Here is an 18,844-nt window from a genome sequence, read left to right on the forward strand (position 1 = left end):
ATACATCATGATGAATAGAGAAAATAGCCTAATCTACAAGCTCAATGCACTGTTAAGTGTTGCGTTGTGAGGTTTTACATCAGCCATTTTACCTTTGTTTTTTAAATATATATATTTTTTGTAAAGTTTTTCACCTATATGCCCATGTGTACATTAGGCCTGTCACAATTATAACATAATCGTCTTATCGCAATTATTTGCGATAATCACAATTATTTTTGCATATTCGTCATAATCTTTTCCATGTTGAAAAATGTTCACACATTTTCAAATAGCAGATCTACAAGCTTACAACGCGTCACAAAGTGACGCGTTGAAGGCTTGTAGATCAGCTATTTCTGCCATTTCCACCTTCCATTTTTCCAATGTTGCACATTACTTCACAGGTGAGGGGTATGGAGTGATCTTATGCAGTAGACAAGTCAGAATACAAACAAGATGGATGTCCAGTCAAAGAATCCAGTTTTAGGTGTATTTATTATAGTTTGTTATGAACATACCATTGATATTGCAGTGTCATTTCTGTAGTGAATCTCTGGGTTTGTGGTTCTGTTTGTCTCCTTCTCCTTGCTACTGGTAAATATGGTGTGGCTCCTCACCAACCTGTGTCCTCTGTCCTATGATCTGCCTAATCAGTGCACCTGTGACCCCTTAAATAACCACCCAGTGCTGTCCAAACTAGAGCCCCGCCACCCAGTGTCCAAAAGTAATAATGCCAACCTTCCAAATAATATAACACCATCAAATTCGCTCCTACAACATGTATATATACATTTATTAAATATGTAAATAATTTCTTTGTATATTGAAGTTATTGGTCATATCTGCCGAGTGCAAAACAGATTGTTTTTTATTCATAATGTTCCAATGTTCAACGCCAAACACACAATTAAATCGTTGATCGCAATTATTTGAGTGACTATTATTAATCGTCAACTTAAATTTGTAATGGTGACAGCCCTAGTGTACATCCCAGTAGTACTATAGTCCAGTGGTTCTCAAACTTTTTCATGTCAAGGACCCCCAACTTGACACTTATTAGCCCGCAGACCCCCATTTGAAAAGATATGCCAGGGACCCCCATAAGAGAAGATTTCTACGGCTCTAGGAGTGATTCTCAACCATTTTAATTAGGCTACGGACCCCCATTTAATGGCATTTCTATCTCTGGGACCCCAATTTATATTGTACAATCAATGTTAATTTAACTCTGAGAGTGTACAAATGGAACCAAATGGACCCGTTAGGGTCCATTTGGTCCCATTTGTACACTCTCAGAGTTACAGACCCATAAGGGTCCATTTGGTTCCTACTATCCATCATTTAGCTGGGGACCCCCTGGAACTCCCTCATCGACCCCTGGGGGTCCCCGGACCTCACTTTGAGAACCAATGCTATGGTCCATGTCTGAATGAGCCAGAGTCAAGTAGGAGGTCAGTGAACCAAGAACAGAACAGAGCATAATACTGTGGGTGTCAGGCTTGGTTGTGGAGCCTGATGGCTTGTGGCACAAAAGGACTGTTCACCTCGCTTTGTGTTGCGCCGGGATCGATGTGCTACCTTTTTCATAATATGGGAGCTGTGAGACTGTCAGTAAATTGTGTTGTGTAAGACTTCTGCTGCAAAACCCCCAGGGAATGCAGTGAGTTCAGCATGAAAGCAAACTGAGAAATAAGACCTTCTGGGACTCGTAGTCTAGTCTGCTGAAAGGCTTATTTTTTAACTCTTTAAGACCGGGAACGCATCTGTGTCACTTTTTGATTTGAGCTAAAAAGCATTATTGTACACGTTGGCTATTCAAAAATAGCAGATCTACAAGCTCATAGCGCGGCACCGAGTGCCACGCTATGAGCTTGTAGATCTGCTATTTTTGAAAAATCATGAAAATGTGTGCAAATCTTTGAATATATATATTTTTAAGGCAAACATTTGTAACTCAAATCTTTGCTTCTGGGGGTCCCTGCCTAGAACAAAATATTTTGAGATGGGGGTCCGTGGCCAAATCCATATAATTTATTATTATTATTATTATTATTATTATTATAAATCCTTGACATGAAAAAGTAGTGAGCACCACTGATATAGAAAGTATTTTCAGAAAACTGTTTAGAAGACATTTGATTTAGAAGACATTTGTAGAATCTGTCTCAGGCCTTAATGGGTTAAAGTCACAACACCAATAAGAAACCCAAAAGCAACCAGACAGCGAGAGATGGAGTGTTTTTCCAAAGTTCTATGAGCACGGGGTCAAGATACCAATTTCCTTTATTTGTGTGATATCCTGCACTCTTTCTTTACAGATGTTATGACTGTTCTCTCTAAAGCTGAGTGGTGCCCAACTTTTTATGGACCAGGGCCCACTAACAAATCTCAAAGTTGTTCGGAAATCTCAAAAACCCATCGGACCACTTGACCCATTCAGTCCGGGAAGGCATCTGTGTCATTTTAGATTTTAGCTATAACCATTATTTTCATACTTTGGCTATTCAAAAATAGCAGACCACGCTGCGAGCTTGTAGATCTGCTATTTATTTTTTTTAATCTTGAACATTTGTGCAAATCTTTGAATACATAGGCCTACATGTATATTTTGGGGATTTTTTTTACTCAAATCTTCGCTTCTGGGGGTCCCTGGAACAACATATTTTGAAGGGGATCGGTGGCCAAAGACATAATTTTGGGTGGTCCTTGACAAGAAAGAGTTTGAGCACCGATGATATAGCAATAATAGTTCTTCAGAAAAATTAAGGCATTTGTTGAGACATTTGACAGGTGCAAATGTTCGCTTTAAAAAATGTATGTTCAAAGATTTGCACAGATTTGTCAAAAATAGCAGATCTACAAGCTCGTGTATGTCTGCTATTTTTGAATAGCCAAACAAACCTAAAATGACACAGATGATTTCCCGGTCTTGTGTGTTAACACAGCAGCTGTTTAAGAGATCAGAGGGGTGGGCTGCAGGCATTTTCAGAGCACGTTTATTATATTGATCGATCAATCTATTGTTTTCCTGCTTGGATCAATGACAAAGTTAAAAGAAAAAATACCATAATCTTTTTTTTTTTTTTTTTTACATTTTTTTTTTTTTTATGTTATCATAATTTTTTTGTGTGTTTTGCCAATTATTTGGGGGCCCTCTTGCAGAATCCTCACGGCCCTGGCCCCCAAAGTTAACCACTTAAACCCCAGCATCGGTTTTGTGGGGAAAGCTTTCGCTGAAAATAGCAGATGAGCCCACAGCTGTGAACTTGTCGATCGGCTATTTTCAGCGAAAGCTTTCCCCACAATAACAGAAAACAGAAAATACACTAGTATTGAGCCCTGAGGGACTCCGGTTACCCATATGGGGCTTAAGTGGTTAATAATCACTGCTCTGGTTGATTTCTTTGAAGCCACGGCTTTGTTAGGGGGTATTGTGTTTCCATTTGGTTTATTCACATGGGTTTGGTGGTTTTGAAGATGGAAATGTCGAAGAGTTCTTTCTGGCCATTCCGGTATGAAGAGCCATTAGCCGTGTGGTGACCCCACCATCACCCAGGGTGAGACCAAATCAGATAGTAAAAGCCTTTGCAAAAAAGAACATAAAAGCCCTGCACGAATGCCAAGCCACCTGCCACTTATGTCTGTAAATTGCAGTCCAAATTGTGAAAATAATAAAATGGTGAAAAGTGGATGTGTTAAAGGCAGTGGTGTAAAGTAACTAAGTACATTTACTCAAGTACTGTGCTTAAGTACAGTTTTGAGGTATTTTTACTTTACTGGAGTATTTTTTCAGTACTTTTACTTCTACTCCATTACATCTCAGTGGCAAATATTGTACTTTCACTCCACTGTAATTATTTGAAAACTTTAGTTGCTAGTTACTTAGTAGATTTAGATTATTATTACAAATTATACATTAACCACCTCAGCCCTATATATATTTCGGCCATTTGAAAATAGCCGATCTACAAGCTCACAATGCGTCGCGGTGCGACGCATTGTGAGCTTGTAGATCACCGCGACGCATTGTGAGCTTGTAGATCGGCTATTTTCAAAAGATGCTTTTTTTTTTAAACTTGTGAAATAGGACATTCTGCATAATGAGTACTTTTACTTTTGGTACTTTAAGTACATTTTTATGCCAATACTTTTGTACTTTTACTCAAGTAAATTTTGAATTCCGGACTTTTACTTGTAATGGAGTATTTCTACATTGCAGTATTGATACTTTTACTTAAGTAAAACATGCGAGTACTTTTTCCACCACTGGTTTAAGGTAATAGGTAGATGGACTGCTTGGTGGCTCAGCCAGTTACACATCTGTGACTAGGCCTGTCACAATTGTTACGTAATCGCCTAATTGTAATTATTTTAGATAATTACAATAATTTGAACATAATCCTCAGTATCGTTTCCACTCATCTGTATAAATTAATTTGTTAATTTTTTTTGATAAATATTATTTTTTTTCCTTTTTTCAATTTGAAAGTATAAAAATATTAAACATAATGGTCTGTTTAGGCCATAGTTATCTCATTATCTATTTTGATTATTTGTATCGGTCATTGCTCTGTATATTTCAGTTATTTGTTATGTCTTCCCGGACCCTGTGTGACTTTTGTTTACAAAGCCAAAAAGACAAAACAGAAAGGAAACCTTTTCTTTTCCAGCGTTCAATGTCAAAAACACAATTCAATCGTTAATCACAATTATTTGAATGACATATAATGACAATCAAACATTAAGTAAAATGTCAACAGTGATACTGACCATGATAGTATCATGGTCAGTATCATGTCGGTATCATGATGATGCCGACATGATACTGATGATGTCAGTATCATGTGTCCTGTCACAGCCCTGTCACAGGGATGTCAGCCCCTGTCACAGGGATGTCAGGCCCTGACACATCAGGCCCCTCTCACAGCACTGTGTGACAGGGATGTCATGCCCTGTCACAGGGCCTGACATCCCTGTGACAGGGCTGGTAACATATTACCATGGTAACATGACACCATGTAACATGACAGGGCCTATGACCAGGGTTGCCAGATCTGCTTATTATAATTTCCCCGCAAGATTTTATTTGAAAATAGCTTAATCAAACATTAAGTAAAATGTCATGTTCGTGACAGCCCCTATCTGAGATGCGTCGTAGGTTTGTAGATCAGCTACAGTATGTGTTCGGCGCGCGGCACCGTCGTGACAAATTATAAATCGTGTTTTAGTGCGGCTCCTTTTGTGCGGCTCCCCGTCAGGTCTCTCCTCCCTCTGCCCTGGGTTTTCTCTCTCTCTACTACACTCACCTGTGAATAAAGCATGAAATGCCCCAAAAATAAGAAATCTGAGAAAAGGAACAGCACCACTGCAGCGTAGTATAGTGCACTAAAGATGGTGATTGTGGTGGTGGTGTGTGTGGGGGGGGGGGAGACTCAAGGGAGAAGCTAGTTATCACTGCATGGCTCTCCCTTTTACTGCCATGTCATTACACGGAAGAGCACTGCCCACCCCACAGTAACTCGAGAGTGGAAAAATGTGCCCTTAATGGTTAAATCAACACTCTGGACTTTGATGATGTCTTTAAGAGTGTTCATCATAGTGGAATTGAATGTGTGCCAGGACGTCCTCAGACTGGATATTGTTTGAAAAGAGAAACAGTTCTTGCATTGTCTCTTCATTCAAACTTTGATACATGAATGCTATAATACGTTACCTATTCATGCAAGGTTATGATCTGTTGTTTTGGGACTTTGGAAACGTGACAAAGCATGAAATGAAGACACTAAATTATATTTTCATACTTTGCCAAGCTCTCACCAATGTAGCAGTGGGGTGTGTTTTCACTGGTGTGTTTTGAAGCACATTCTAAGGTCCTTGATGCCATTGCAGAACACAGAACTGCATTTTTAAGAACTCCTGTGTAAAATGACCTCCCCTACAGTGTTCAGTGTATGTGGCGTCTCGAAAGCAGCATTGTATCACATAATAATAAAACATTATCTCGTGATGATATATCTCATAACACAATTTTGTTCAGGATAGCCTGATCATCATGTCAGTATCATGGTCATTATCATGTCGGAATCATGTCAGTATCATGGTCAGTGATACGGACATTGACCATGATACTGACATGATAATGACCATGATACTGACGTGATACTGACCATGATAGTATCATGGTCAGTATCATGTCGGTATCATGATGATGCCGACATGATACTGATGATGTCAGTATCATGTGTCCTGTCACAGCCCTGTCACAGGGATGTCAGCCCCTGTCACAGGGATGTCAGGCCCTGACACATCAGGCCCCTCTCACAGCAGTGTGACAGGGATGTCATGTCCTGTTACAGGGCCTGACATCCCTGTGACAGGGGCTGGTAACATATTACCATGGTAACATGACACCATGTAACATGACAGGGCCTATGACCAGGGTTGCCAGATCTGCTTATTATCATTTCCCCGCAAGATTTTATTTGAAAATAGCCGATCTACAAGCTGATGCGACGCGTTTTAAGCTTGTAGATCTGCTATTTTCAAATAGCTGATAGTATATGTTAAAGTGCTCATGTGGCCCATAGTCGCTTCTTTTGGGCTGGTTTTCCTAGACCTGGTTGCTTGTTTCTCTCACAGAATCTGGCAACACTGCCTATGACAGCCCTGCCATTCAGTGCTGTGAGAGGAGCCCGTTGTGACCTGTTCTCTGCAGTAGTTCTACATAATTTTGAACTCAGTTTCTACATCCATATATAATAGTTTATTAGTATGCGATCTTATGACAAATCTCACTGAGAGGATAGGTCTGCTTCTGCCAGAGGCAGTACAACGTTATTTTTATGAAAGTATAATGCTGTAGTTATTGATACAAAAAATGCATGAGGTGATTGTGATTGTTTTTTTGTTTCATTTAATTTAAAGGTTTAACAGTACTTATTTTCTTTTTTTTTAAACTTTTTCTTAAAAGCAAACTAATTTGTTTTCTCTGTCTCCTGAATGTATTAAGGTTTTTGTATATTAATTAATTAATCTCTCTCTCTCTCTCTCTCTCTCTCTCTCTCTCTCTCTCTCTCTCTCTCTCTCTCTCTCTCTCTCTCTCTCTCTCTCTCTCTCTCTCTCTCTCTCTCTCTGTCTGTCTCTCTCTCTCTCTCTCCTTCTCCCTCTCTCTCTCTTACAGATTTAAATGGAGGAGCGGGACTGTCTGCAGGAGGAATTGGACGCCCATACAGATATAAACTACTGTGCATTCAAAAAAAAAAGGAAGACGGGCATCTCTTCTCTCTGAAGCAATCCATTACTGACAATTAATGTCAAGCTGCACGTTGGAGCAGCTTAACGCTGCCTCGCTGGGAGAGAGATTGCTAATGGAAGCAAAGCCTTATAAGATCCATCACATTAAAACACACCTAAATACAGCATAATGCCTTCAAAGGTCTCATGTCTGTACCTGTTGACAGTGGTCTGCTGGGCGAGTGCACTGTGGTACCTGAGCATATCCCGCCCGACGTCCACGTACGTCGGGCAGATCTACGTGCCTATACGGAAGACTGTGAAACAACCCCCGAAAAACGACACCTTCAGCAACATCCGCACTCGCCCCCTCAACCCGCACGCCTTCGAGTTCGTCATCAACGAGCCCCACAAGTGCGACGCCGTCGCGCCCTTCCTCGTCATCCTGATCAGCACCACGCACAAGGAGTTCGACGCCCGCCAGGCCATCCGCGAGACCTGGGGCGACGAGAGCGTCTACAGCGACGTCCGCATCCTCACCGTCTTCCTGCTGGGCCGCAACACCGAGGACGTCCTCAACGAGATGGTGGAGCAGGAGAGCCAGATCTTCCACGACATCGTGGTGGAGGACTTCGTCGACTCGTACCACAACCTCACCCTCAAGACCATGATGGGCATGCGCTGGGTGACCACCTTCTGCCCCAAGGCCCAGTACGTCCTGAAGACCGACAGCGACATCTACGTCAACATGGACAACCTGATCTACAAGCTGCTGAAGCCCACCACCAAGCCGCGGCGGCGGTACTTCACGGGCTACGTGATCAACGGCGGGCCCATCAGAGACATGCGCAGCAAGTGGTACATGTCCAGAGACCTGTATCCGGACAGCAGGTACCCGCCGTTCTGCTCGGGCACGGGCTACGTGTTCTCCACGGACGTGGCGGAGTCGATCTATAAGACCTCGCAGCACACCAGGCTGCTGCACCTGGAGGACGTGTACGTGGGACTGTGCTTGCGCAAGCTGGGTATTCACCCTTATCAGAACAGCGGTTTTAATCACTGGAAAATGGCCTACAGTCTGTGCCGGTACCGGCGCGTTATCACCGTCCACCAGATTCCCCCAGAGGAGATGCATCGCATTTGGAACGACATGTCCAGCAAGAAGCACCTGAGATGTTAAGAGGCATGGGGGAACGCCCACTTCTGTTTTTCCATTCTACCTTTAGCTCACTGCAGAATATTGTAAGAATTGTACCCCATTAAGACCTGAAGCCGATTCTACAAAATGTCTTCTAAATCCTAACAGTTTTTTGATAAAAAAAAACCTATGTTGCTTTCAGTGGTTCTCAAACTTTTTCATGTCAAGGACCCCCAAAATTATATGTATTTGGCCGCGGACCCCCATCTTAAAATATTTTGTTCCAGGGACCCCCCAGGAGCAATGATTTGAATTACAAATGTTTGCTTTAAAAAATATAATTCGATTTTTCAAAAATAGCAGATCTACAAGCTCATAGCGCGGCACTCGGCGCCGCGCTATGAGCTTGTATATCTGCTATTTTTGAATAGCCAAAGTGTAAAATAATGCTTTTTTGCTCAAATCTAAAAATGACACAGATGCGTTCCAGGTCTTAATGGGTTAAAATTGTGAGGGCTTTTCTAAGTTTCTGTTTCATGCACAGCGAAAATCCTGAGCGTCAGTTGAAAGTGTTAAAGTGGGTCCATTGCGGGTCCATTTTCACAATTTCAGAGTTGACGCTCAGGCTGTTGCTTTGTCACAGCCATTTTTAGCTGAACATCTGTCTGTGTGTCAGTGCTGCTGGTCCCATAATAATCATAATCGTTAATGAGGGCATAGGCTTGGAAAAGCACTTCCTCTCATGTCTTTTCTTTTCGTTCATTTATCTATTTGTCCGACAAAAACAAGGTGTGGTTATTCTGGGCTACACCTCGAAATGGACCACCTCAAATACAATGTTCTAAAAGTCCACTTTTAAATCGATCATTATATTTGAGATATATGCATTTTAACCACATGAACCCTAGCGTCCCTATTCTGGGCGTGTCATCATAATAGGCAAACATTCTGCAGAAATATACAGATCTAAAAGCTCTCTTGTAGATCAGCTGTTTTCACTATTTGATGTGCAACAAACTATATAGGGTTAAAGTGGTTAAAAGTAACAATACTATATTAAAATAATGGTATTTTGTTATGGCTGGAGAACATGGCTGAATCCAATCTAACTTCAAACCAGAACCTCATCCACATCATGCTCCATTGCTCCCCCAACCCTTGACCATTTTCAAGGACTGTTGAGAAGTCAGGAAATAAAGCTGAAAATAGCTAACGCTGCAAAATTATGATAATGAAATATTTTAGGCCAAAATGAAATGTAATTTTCATTATTCAATTTAGCTTGCAGTCGTCATTTCATCATTTCGTCTTTGTTGGACAGTAGCAGTGGAGGAAAACGCTAAACATTTCACTGTTTCAATCATTATATGAATTTGCTTGTTCTTTTCGTTTACATGTCGCTGCCTCTTGTTTCTGACAAGAGTCAGCTTCTGTAAATGATCTTTGCATTTACTGTAGATGCAATTAATTTCCCATTTTGGGGTTATTTTCCTAGGGCTAATTATCTGTCGGCTTCTTGCTTCTCATTAAATCAGCTACTGTTCTTACTAATGTATGCTTCATGTCAACAGCTGTTTCTGCTCATCAACATCGCTGTGCATCAATAGACCTACAGTATCATGTTGTGCAAGTATTTCCATACTGTAACAAAGGCCGTTCAAGAGTGGATGTATTATCATTAGTATTTGCATATCAGTACTTACTGAAGAACTGCTGTTGAAATAATGGGGGGAAAAAACTTTTATATTTTCTAGAATGTGAATGGCTTTAAATGGCCATGTTTTGATTTCAAATGTTTTCTTAAGTTTCTAGTATTATAAGCTATTGTGACATTTACTGTGAAAGCATCTATCCCAGAAGGGATTGTTGTTATATTGTATGTTTTTATATTAAAAAACACATACTTGTATTAAAAGTTAAACTATATGCCTTTTACTTGTTGTCTTTCTCCAATTCCCTCAAAAGGAACGATTTTGTTAGTCTCAGGTTCTTCTCATGTTTAGCCAATTATTTCAAATACTATGAGAAAGAGGCCAATTTCAAGCAAAAACTAGCTGTATTTTGATAACATACAGTAACTTCACCATGTGTTCAATCAATACCCAAATAGGCCATGCATACTTGTTTTAATAATAGCAATTCTTTATTTGTTGCTCCTAGGCAGAAATTTGAAATTGGCTGATTACATAGAGAGAACAGGGATAATATGCTGACATGGCATACATACTGTACATAGAAAACACAAATAACTTACCTCTCAAAATAAAGAATTTAGTACAAGTTAAATCCACTACTTCAGTACTGAAAAAATAATTTAGACCTACTGGACTTGTTTGGACTAACAAATGGCTCGTGAACCTTTCAGTAGTTGCCTTTTGGTTTCATCTGCAGATACATTGTCATACAGTACATTTTAGTTACTACTACGAGTGTGTGTGTGTGTGTGTGTGTGTGTGTGTGTGTGTGTGTGTGTGTGTGTGTGTGTGTGTGTGTGTGTGTGTGTGTGTGTGTGTGTGTGTGTGTGTGTGTGTGTGTGTGTGTGTGTGCGTGTGTGGGTGTGTGTGGGTGGGTGGGGGGTTATTGTAGTGCAGTAAGACAGAACAGATAGTAGAAATTGTCTATGAATTTGTCTGCTAGCTCGGTTGCTGAGACCGCATCAGCCAAAGCTGATTACATAATAGAGGCTCTGTTATGGTTTAGGTGACATTTATCAAATGGTACAAGCATACCATTTAGAATCTACTCCCAGGGCTAAGCATTAGCTTGTCAGGTGCATATACTCTGCCCAAACATGTTTTATACCATGTCCTCTTAACTTGAGAAGGATAGAGTATTTTGAACTGTATCAACTGCTGGAATTTTATGTTGTTTGAAATGGTTATAAGCAGGTTCTGCTCTTCGTGGTCTCACTCATTACCTACTTTGTTTTTAGGCACAGAAAAATGAACAAGGCACCTTGAAGCATCAACACTGTCATTGGAATGATTCGCAAATTATACATGGGATCACTCAGGTCTCGTTTTTCCTGTCAACTAAACTTTAGTTACTAAAGCAACAATCATCCCTTCTTGTCACGGGCATACATTTACACAGTAGTATATTTCACTCTCTTTTAAGACATTCATTATATTATGAAAATGTGCTTTTTTTCTTTTAAATAAAATATTTTTTTACATTCTGAACGCAGGATGAAACACAGACCGGGGGAACATCTCAAATAAGTGGGTCTGGAAAACAAATTTGGTTTTCACTGTGGCAACAGAACAGTGCAAGGAAACAAACAAAATACATTCTCGTTTCAATAAATAATAAGAGCTTGGCTGGATGCAGAGGTAACATCATTTAAAGGAATACTCCACTGTTTTTCTTCGTGGCTTCATCAGTAGGAGTAATAATACTGTGCTGAGCCCATCAACGCTCTCTGTATCGCCAAGGCAGCCCAATCTAAAGCGCTGCAGAACTACAGTCATTCCCTCCTCTGCAACTAGGGGGCAATGGTGTCAAGAACCACGCCCTTACAGTGAATTCTGGGTATTGTAGGCTCAGACAGCAAAGCTCCACGTTCGGAAACATTGAGAAACATTTTTCTTAGCCGGTATATTATATATGTAATCTCAACGTTTTTGTGACGTTTTGAAACATTTAAAGTGACAAATCCATTAATTTTAATTAATTTCGGACACTGGAGAATTCCTTTAAAACAAAATAAAATATATAATAATAATAATAATACACATCCAAAGCTACATCTTAATCACCTGCTTTCACCACCTGAGTACATCTTTAGTTTCCTTGGGCCTTATACCCTGGGTTGTGCGCTGCGCTGGGCGGTGGAATGTTGTAAGGTGGTATAGGGTTAACGGCAGCAGAGGGGCAGTGTGCAGGGAGCGGGGGGGGGGGATTGGAGCTGTGACTTGGCAAGAGTCTGGCCTCGGGGGGGCAAGTGAGAGGGAAGGCTAATGTGTGTGTTCGTCGCGGGGTGGGTGTTGGGAGAGGGGGGGGTCGTCGTGAAGGGTTGTGGCAGGGGTAGCTTCCTCAGTCCTCAGTCTGCCCCTGAACCGTCCTCCGTCTTCACCTGCTTCAGCCACGAAAAGAGTGCATCAGCTAAGGCTAAGCTGGGCGAAGCCGATGAGCTTCACTTCATCTGGGATCTCTGTGTCGTCACAGCCGGAAATCTGAAATGCGGAGAAAAGGCATCGGTGGGGTCACAGAGGGTTAACAGTCATACAGTCAGGGTTGCCAGATCTGCTTATTATAATTTCCCCGCAAGATTTTATTTGAAAATAGCCGATCCACAAGCTTACAACGCGTCGCGATGCGACGCGTTGTAAGCTTGTAGATCTGCTATTTGAAAATAGCTGATGTATATGTTAAAAGTGCTCATGTGGCCCATGGTCGCTTCTTTTGGGCTGGTTTTCCTAGACCTGGTTGCTTGTTTCTCTCACAGAATCTGGCAACACTGTATACGGTACAGGGGGTTCAGGTCACATCCTGTGACTCTCGCTTCCATCAGCAGAACCTAATCCTCCAACATCCGCGGAACAGCTGTACTGTAACAACTGGGATTAGCCAATGGATTCAACCTACTTACTGTGGTAAGCTTATTGTTTCAGGGATTAAGGACTTTTTTGAACCGTTTGGTCTTACATTCTGAAACTTTGAAATCAGCCTGGAAAAGTACAGTATCGTTTTCTTTTGTATCTAAGTCTCTGATCCTGGAGACATCACAACAGTTTCTAGAACAGGTTAGAACAGGCTATCAGTTCTTCAGGATTCCCAGGTCTCCCTTGGAAAATAGATTTTTTTTAATGTCAATGGGTTTTCTCCTGGTTAAATAAAGGTTACTGAATTCTCAATTTCAGCCCGCACCCGACCCCGACGAGTTCGGGCCGGCAATTTAAACAAGTCTAGCTACTGAGGGCTGCCATGATGCTGTAGGGGAAGACGAACTGATGATTGATTAATTAAATTGTCTCACTCAAATACACGTTTATACGACGTAAAAACGATGCATTGTGGAAGTACAGTACCAATCTTTTTTGATCGTCTGTTCATACTTGTGGTGGTGACTGACCGGTGAGATGTTTTTATATCGTGGAATTTTACGTGCATGCATGATTGTCCACTACACGGAGCCACACTGCTCAAATAGCTAACTTACTCAGCTACTAGAAGTTGATTAGATGTGACTATAATGTCACAGTCTATTTCTCTCCCATTCTCTCTTTCGCTTTCTCTCTCGCGTGCATTATTATGTGACGCATCGCGCTCGTCCAATAGCGCTATGTGATTTAAACCTCTGCCGACGCGCAGCCGATTCGGGTATTAATAATCTCATGGGGGGGGGGAGGGGGGGATTCGGGCCGGGTCGGACTGATTAATGTATGTTCTGAACGGGCTCTGCTCGGGCTTCAACTCATTCGGGCATTGGCTAGGCCGGGCTTAAATTTTCCGGCCCATGGAGAACTCTACATAAAATACAGATGTTCAAAGTAATGAAGTTGGTTTTTTCTCCCAAATTTAGCCAATCCCTCCCAGTTTCACTGCCTGCTGAACAGGTGGCCTAACACCAACCTTTAGGAGTTTCTAGTGCAGCGACAAAGAATGCCCTCCCCTGCCAGCGTCTCACCCACAAACACGACCAATTGTATTTGTTGGGACGCCCGACCAAGCCGTAGAGAAATCAAACCGCAGTATCCATGTGCGGTGAGCAGGAACTTTACCTCTGCGCCACCCAGATGCCCCAGGAGTAATTCAATTCAAACAATCTTCTTATTTAATGCATTTCTAAGGTTTAGGTGACCTACTGTACTATACTGTAGCCAACAGGATTATTTTATCTTTATGAGCGTAACATGTTCCATAAATAGGAAAACAAACTTTCAAAGTTGGCAAAGAAATAGCTACGAGATGAGTTCTTTAGAGCGGCTTGCCGCTAAAATCTAGCTTAGTTCACCCTCTAAACTTTGACAAAATACAACCTTTATTTTATTGACAGTTTCACCTTCCAGTGACTGCATTGTCTTGCTACATTTTAAACTAATTATACTGCTCGGTTGCTTCTCACAGAGGCCGTGTTACAGGCAACGCGCATTCAGATTTGTCTGAGTGGTCCCCGAAAGCCGATCGATATCACTTTTTCACTCAGCCATCCATCCCCCTGTGAAAGAGTCAGAGCGTGAGTCAGTAGCCTGATGCCTGCCGGGCCCTCCAGCAATTTACACCTGATCAGTGAGTCGCTCTCCAACCCTCCAGGGTGTCTGATGGATATTATGCAGCACTGAGCAGCCCGTAGTGGAATCTAGTCCACCATGACTCAAGCAGTGGTCCACCGACCACTAGCGGTCCAGGGCAAAATTACAAGTGGTCTCTGGGAACATGTTTTTTTATTTTATGTATATTATACCTTAACCCATTAAGACCTGAGGCCGATTCTACAAATGTCTTTTAAATCCTAACAGTTTTCTGAAAAGCCTATGTTTCTATGTCAGTGGTTCTCAAACTTTTTCATGTCAAGGACCCCCGAAATTATATGCATTTGGCCGCCGACCCCCATCTCAAAAATATGTTGTTCCAGGGACCCCCCAGAAGCAAAGATTTGAGTTAAAAATGCTTGCTTTAAAAATATATATATTCAAAGATTTGCACACATTTTCACGATTTTTCAAAAATAGCAGAACTACAAGCTCATAGCGCGGCACTCGGTGCCGCGCTATGAGCTTGTATATCTGCTATTTTTTAATAGCCAATGTGTAAAATAATGCTTTTTAGTGATTATAAATAGCAGATCTACTAGCTCACAACACGCGCTGCGACGCGTTGTGAGCTTGTAGATCGAAATATGATGGTGGACCAGAACTTAAAAAGGTTGAGAAGCACCGATCTAGTCCTTCTTAGAAAGCTTACCGCGAATGCTGTGACCTCTCGCCATAAAAGCTGCTCTGCTGCCACCTACACCTTAAATCTTCCCAGTGACAATTTATGTATTGTTCTCCAAGCGAGGATAATTATTCTCTATGTCTGGGTTTTGTGTGACGCCGCAGACATAATTCTTCTTTTGGGTGAGGGGTCTGCATGGGAACCGGATCGAGTGCTGGATGGCAGCGCGGATTTTATAGTAGTGGTCACACATGTTGTCGTTGTCGTGCAGAAACCATGTATTTCCTTCTGAGTGTCAAAAAATAGCAGATCTACAAGCTCATAACGACGTGTTGTGAGCTTGTAGATCGGCTAATTTTGCTATTTTTTAAACATTAATTTTAAGTGAAAGTAAATGTGGTTAAAGTGTGTCTGTGGGTTTTATTCATTTTGTAACCGATGAAAACGTGTGACTAAATATCACATTGGATCAATTGAAATTTAGTCTTTTTCCCATTTCCTGAAAAGTAAAGCATTTTGGACATGCAAGATGTTTGCCCAACAGCGACGGTATGAAAGACATAGAGTGTTTATATCTATATAGCAAGCCTGAGCCTACAGCTGCAGCCTGGCTCTCCTAAGATCCCTCCACCTGTGACATTCGCCAGCTGCTGATGAGACGAACATGGCAGAAAGGTCAGAATGAGATGTACTGTAACCTGACACACAGATGTTGTTTACCCACAACTCCAGAAACGCTGCTGCTGCTGCTGCTGCTGCAACACTCTCCATGCACGGAGTATTGTCTCAGAGTTTGCATTGCCTTTTACATGCCGAGGTTGTCAATGCCATACAGAGGTGAATGTGAGGAAAAGACACTTATCAAGCAACAGAAGAAAACGTAGTAGAATCCATGCCTCCGTTGTGTGACCCGTGTAATTAAGTGCTCCTGGAAATTGTGTATTTTGTATGATGCTGTACAATTCGGTATGTCTCATGTATTTGCGTTATGAACGCACCTACTGGGGAAAATAATTCCTTGAGGACAAATAAAGTATAAAATGATCTATCCTGCATTGTTTGTCACTACAGTACACTCAGTGGTGGAAAAAGTACTCAAATGTTTTACTTAAGTAAAAGTATCAATACTGCAATTTCTAAATTTACTTGTACTAAAAGTACAAATGTATTGGTATCAAAATTTACTTAAAGTACCAAAATTGAAAGTACTAAAATGTTTGAAAATAGCAGACCTACAAGCTCACAACGAGCTTGTAGATCGGCTATTTTCAAATAGCCTCGGTATAAAATAGGGCTAAAGTGGTTAATGTATGTTTTATAATGTAATCATTTATATCTGCAAAGTAACTAAAGTTTTCAAATAATTGTAGTGGAGTAAAAGTACAATATTTGCCTCTGAGATGTAGTGGAGAAGAAGTAAAAGTATAGACAATTGGAAATACTCCAGTAAAGTAAAAGTACCTCAAAATTGTACTCAAGTACAGTACTTGAGTAAATGTACTTAGTTACTTTACACCACTGAGTACACTCATCTAACCATTGCTGTAATCTGCAAAACAATTCAAACGTTGGTCCGAACCATACTGTAGCTACACCACAACGTTGCGGTGTAGCCAATTATTAGCTTAGCAACATGAGGCACACATACAGTACAGCCCTGAACGCGTCGGGTGTTGGAAACTTCCACCGGGACACTGGTCTTTACAAATGGTATTTGCTTGTGTGTGGCATGGCTATTAATCCTAGCTGTTCTCATCCAACTGCTCCCATCAACAAGCTGTGTTTGCCCACAGGCCTGCCGCACACTGGATGGTTTCAGTTTGTCTCGCGGCACGCTTCCCTGTGTGGAAAAACCGAGGATGTGGGCTAGTTCTGAGATACAGAAACTGCCCTCGGAGAATCTAAATTTAGCTAGGTACATTACAATATGTATAACATTTAGGTCAGTGGTTCTCAAAGTGGGGCCCGGGACCCCCTCAGGCGGGTTCCAGGGGGTCCCCAGCTGAATTAATTGAACATTAATTATAGCATAAAAATTAGTTTGAACACTTTAACCCTATAGGACGAATCACTGTGATGTCACACTAACAACAACATTCACTTCGTGTTAATTATATAAATATCATTATAATTGTGTGTGGCACACAGGGGTGTAGTGGTTGCACGCACGTGCCAGCCAGACTGCTGCGTTCTCATTATGAGCCATTCAATGTAGCGGTATGAGTGACTTTCTAACTAAAACTAATGCACTCATCAAGCCGAGTATAATGGATATTTGTGCACATTGCGGGCCTGCGTGCACGTCGTGTACAGTATGGCGTTCTTCCCACTAATCATGCACATACTGTACACATGCAGTGACTACACTGGACTTAGGCATTGTCTACCCGGAAGTAAAGGTAAACAGACTTTGCGATTGGGTCTATATAAAAAGGCTATTTGAGAATAGTCGATCTACAAGCTCACAACGCGTCTGTTCTGCCCTCCAGGCAGCTATTTTGATGCTTAGCACCGCCTACTGTTTTTAATGTGGTATTGCAGCAGCAGTAGGACTGGGGGATGGGTAATTGAGGTGGTCACACCTGACATGAGTGTATTTAATTTAAAGACTAGCACCTGTTGTGTATTCAAGTAATCAAGGCACAGGCAAAAGCTCAGTAATTTCAGAAGCACACTTTGTAGACAGCACATGAGTGTTTGTTGCAGCATTATGTTGTTATTCCTTGTTTCACCAACGCAAGCATTATCTGTAAGTAAATGTATTTACTTAGTTGCATTATTTGAAAGGTTATCTTCTTGTCTGATGACTGTTTGTTGATGGAATATTTTGTGTTTCTTGTTTCTGTATTTTCAGTTTACTTCCTTGTTCATGCACAAATCAAATCAGTAAAACTGGAGCTAGAACGCTACATCCTGACTCCTTGTGTTGTTTTAAGGGAGTTTGGCTGGCTGTCAATTAATGGTTAGACACACCATTAGGAGGACAGCACAGCGTCACTTAATCTTAATGAACCCATTAAGACCTGAAGCCGATTCTACAAATGTCCTCTAAATCCCAACAGTATTCTGAAAAACATGTTACTATATCAGTGGTGCTCAAACTTTTTCATGTCAAGGACCCCCAAAAGGATATGTATTTGGCCGCTGACCCCCATCTCTAAACCTTTTGTTCCAGAGACCCCCAGAGATTAGAGTTAAAAATGTTCATTTTAAAAGAATATATATATATATTCAAAGATTTGCACACATTTTCACGATTTTTCAAAAATAGCAGATCTACAAGCTCGTAGCGCGGCACTCGGTGCCACGCTATGAGCTTGTATATCTGCTATTTTTGAATAGCCAAAGTGTAAAATAATGCCTTTTTAGCTCAAATAAAAAAATGACACAGATGCGTTCCAGGTCTTAACTCTTTCACTGCCAATAAAATAAAAGAATTATTACGAACTTTGCCAGATTTTTTTTTTGTTTTTTCAAAGAAAAAAAAAAGTGCTTAGGAAGCGAGATACAGCCTTTTTCAGTTATAGGTTAAACAAAGAGTGGATGGAGCTGCAAATCTTCAGATAATGATATCTTGGGTTCTGAACACTTTAAAAAAAAAAAGAAAACTCG

At 41.2% G+C, this 18,844-nt stretch overlaps 2 protein-coding genes across 2 annotated transcripts in view; one reads left to right on the top strand and one right to left on the bottom strand.

The window, feature by feature from the left end:
* Positions 1-7,405: 7,405 nt before the first annotated feature.
* b3galt1b (UDP-Gal:betaGlcNAc beta 1,3-galactosyltransferase, polypeptide 1b) lies at positions 7,406-8,395 on the top strand (the record flags this gene model as incomplete). Its single annotated transcript, XM_080457080.1, has 1 exon — positions 7,406-8,395. One exon carries the CDS (start codon positions 7,406-7,408, stop codon positions 8,393-8,395), a length of 990 nt encoding a protein of 329 aa, XP_080313206.1.
* Positions 8,396-10,782: 2,387 nt separating this feature from the next.
* Positions 10,783-18,844, bottom strand: part of stk39 (serine threonine kinase 39) — a 34,959-nt gene continuing 26,897 nt past the window's right edge. The window contains exon 18 of the mRNA XM_080413030.1: positions 10,783-12,528. Coding sequence (XP_080269156.1) covers positions 12,454-12,528 — 75 coding nt within the window. The 3' untranslated portion in view covers positions 10,783-12,453. The remainder of the gene's footprint in view (positions 12,529-18,844) is intronic.

The sequence above is a fragment of the Gymnoscopelus braueri genome (assembly GCF_963280865.1).
Source record: "Gymnoscopelus braueri genome assembly, chromosome: 18".
NCBI classification, from domain to species: Eukaryota; Metazoa; Chordata; class Actinopteri; order Myctophiformes; family Myctophidae; genus Gymnoscopelus; species Gymnoscopelus braueri.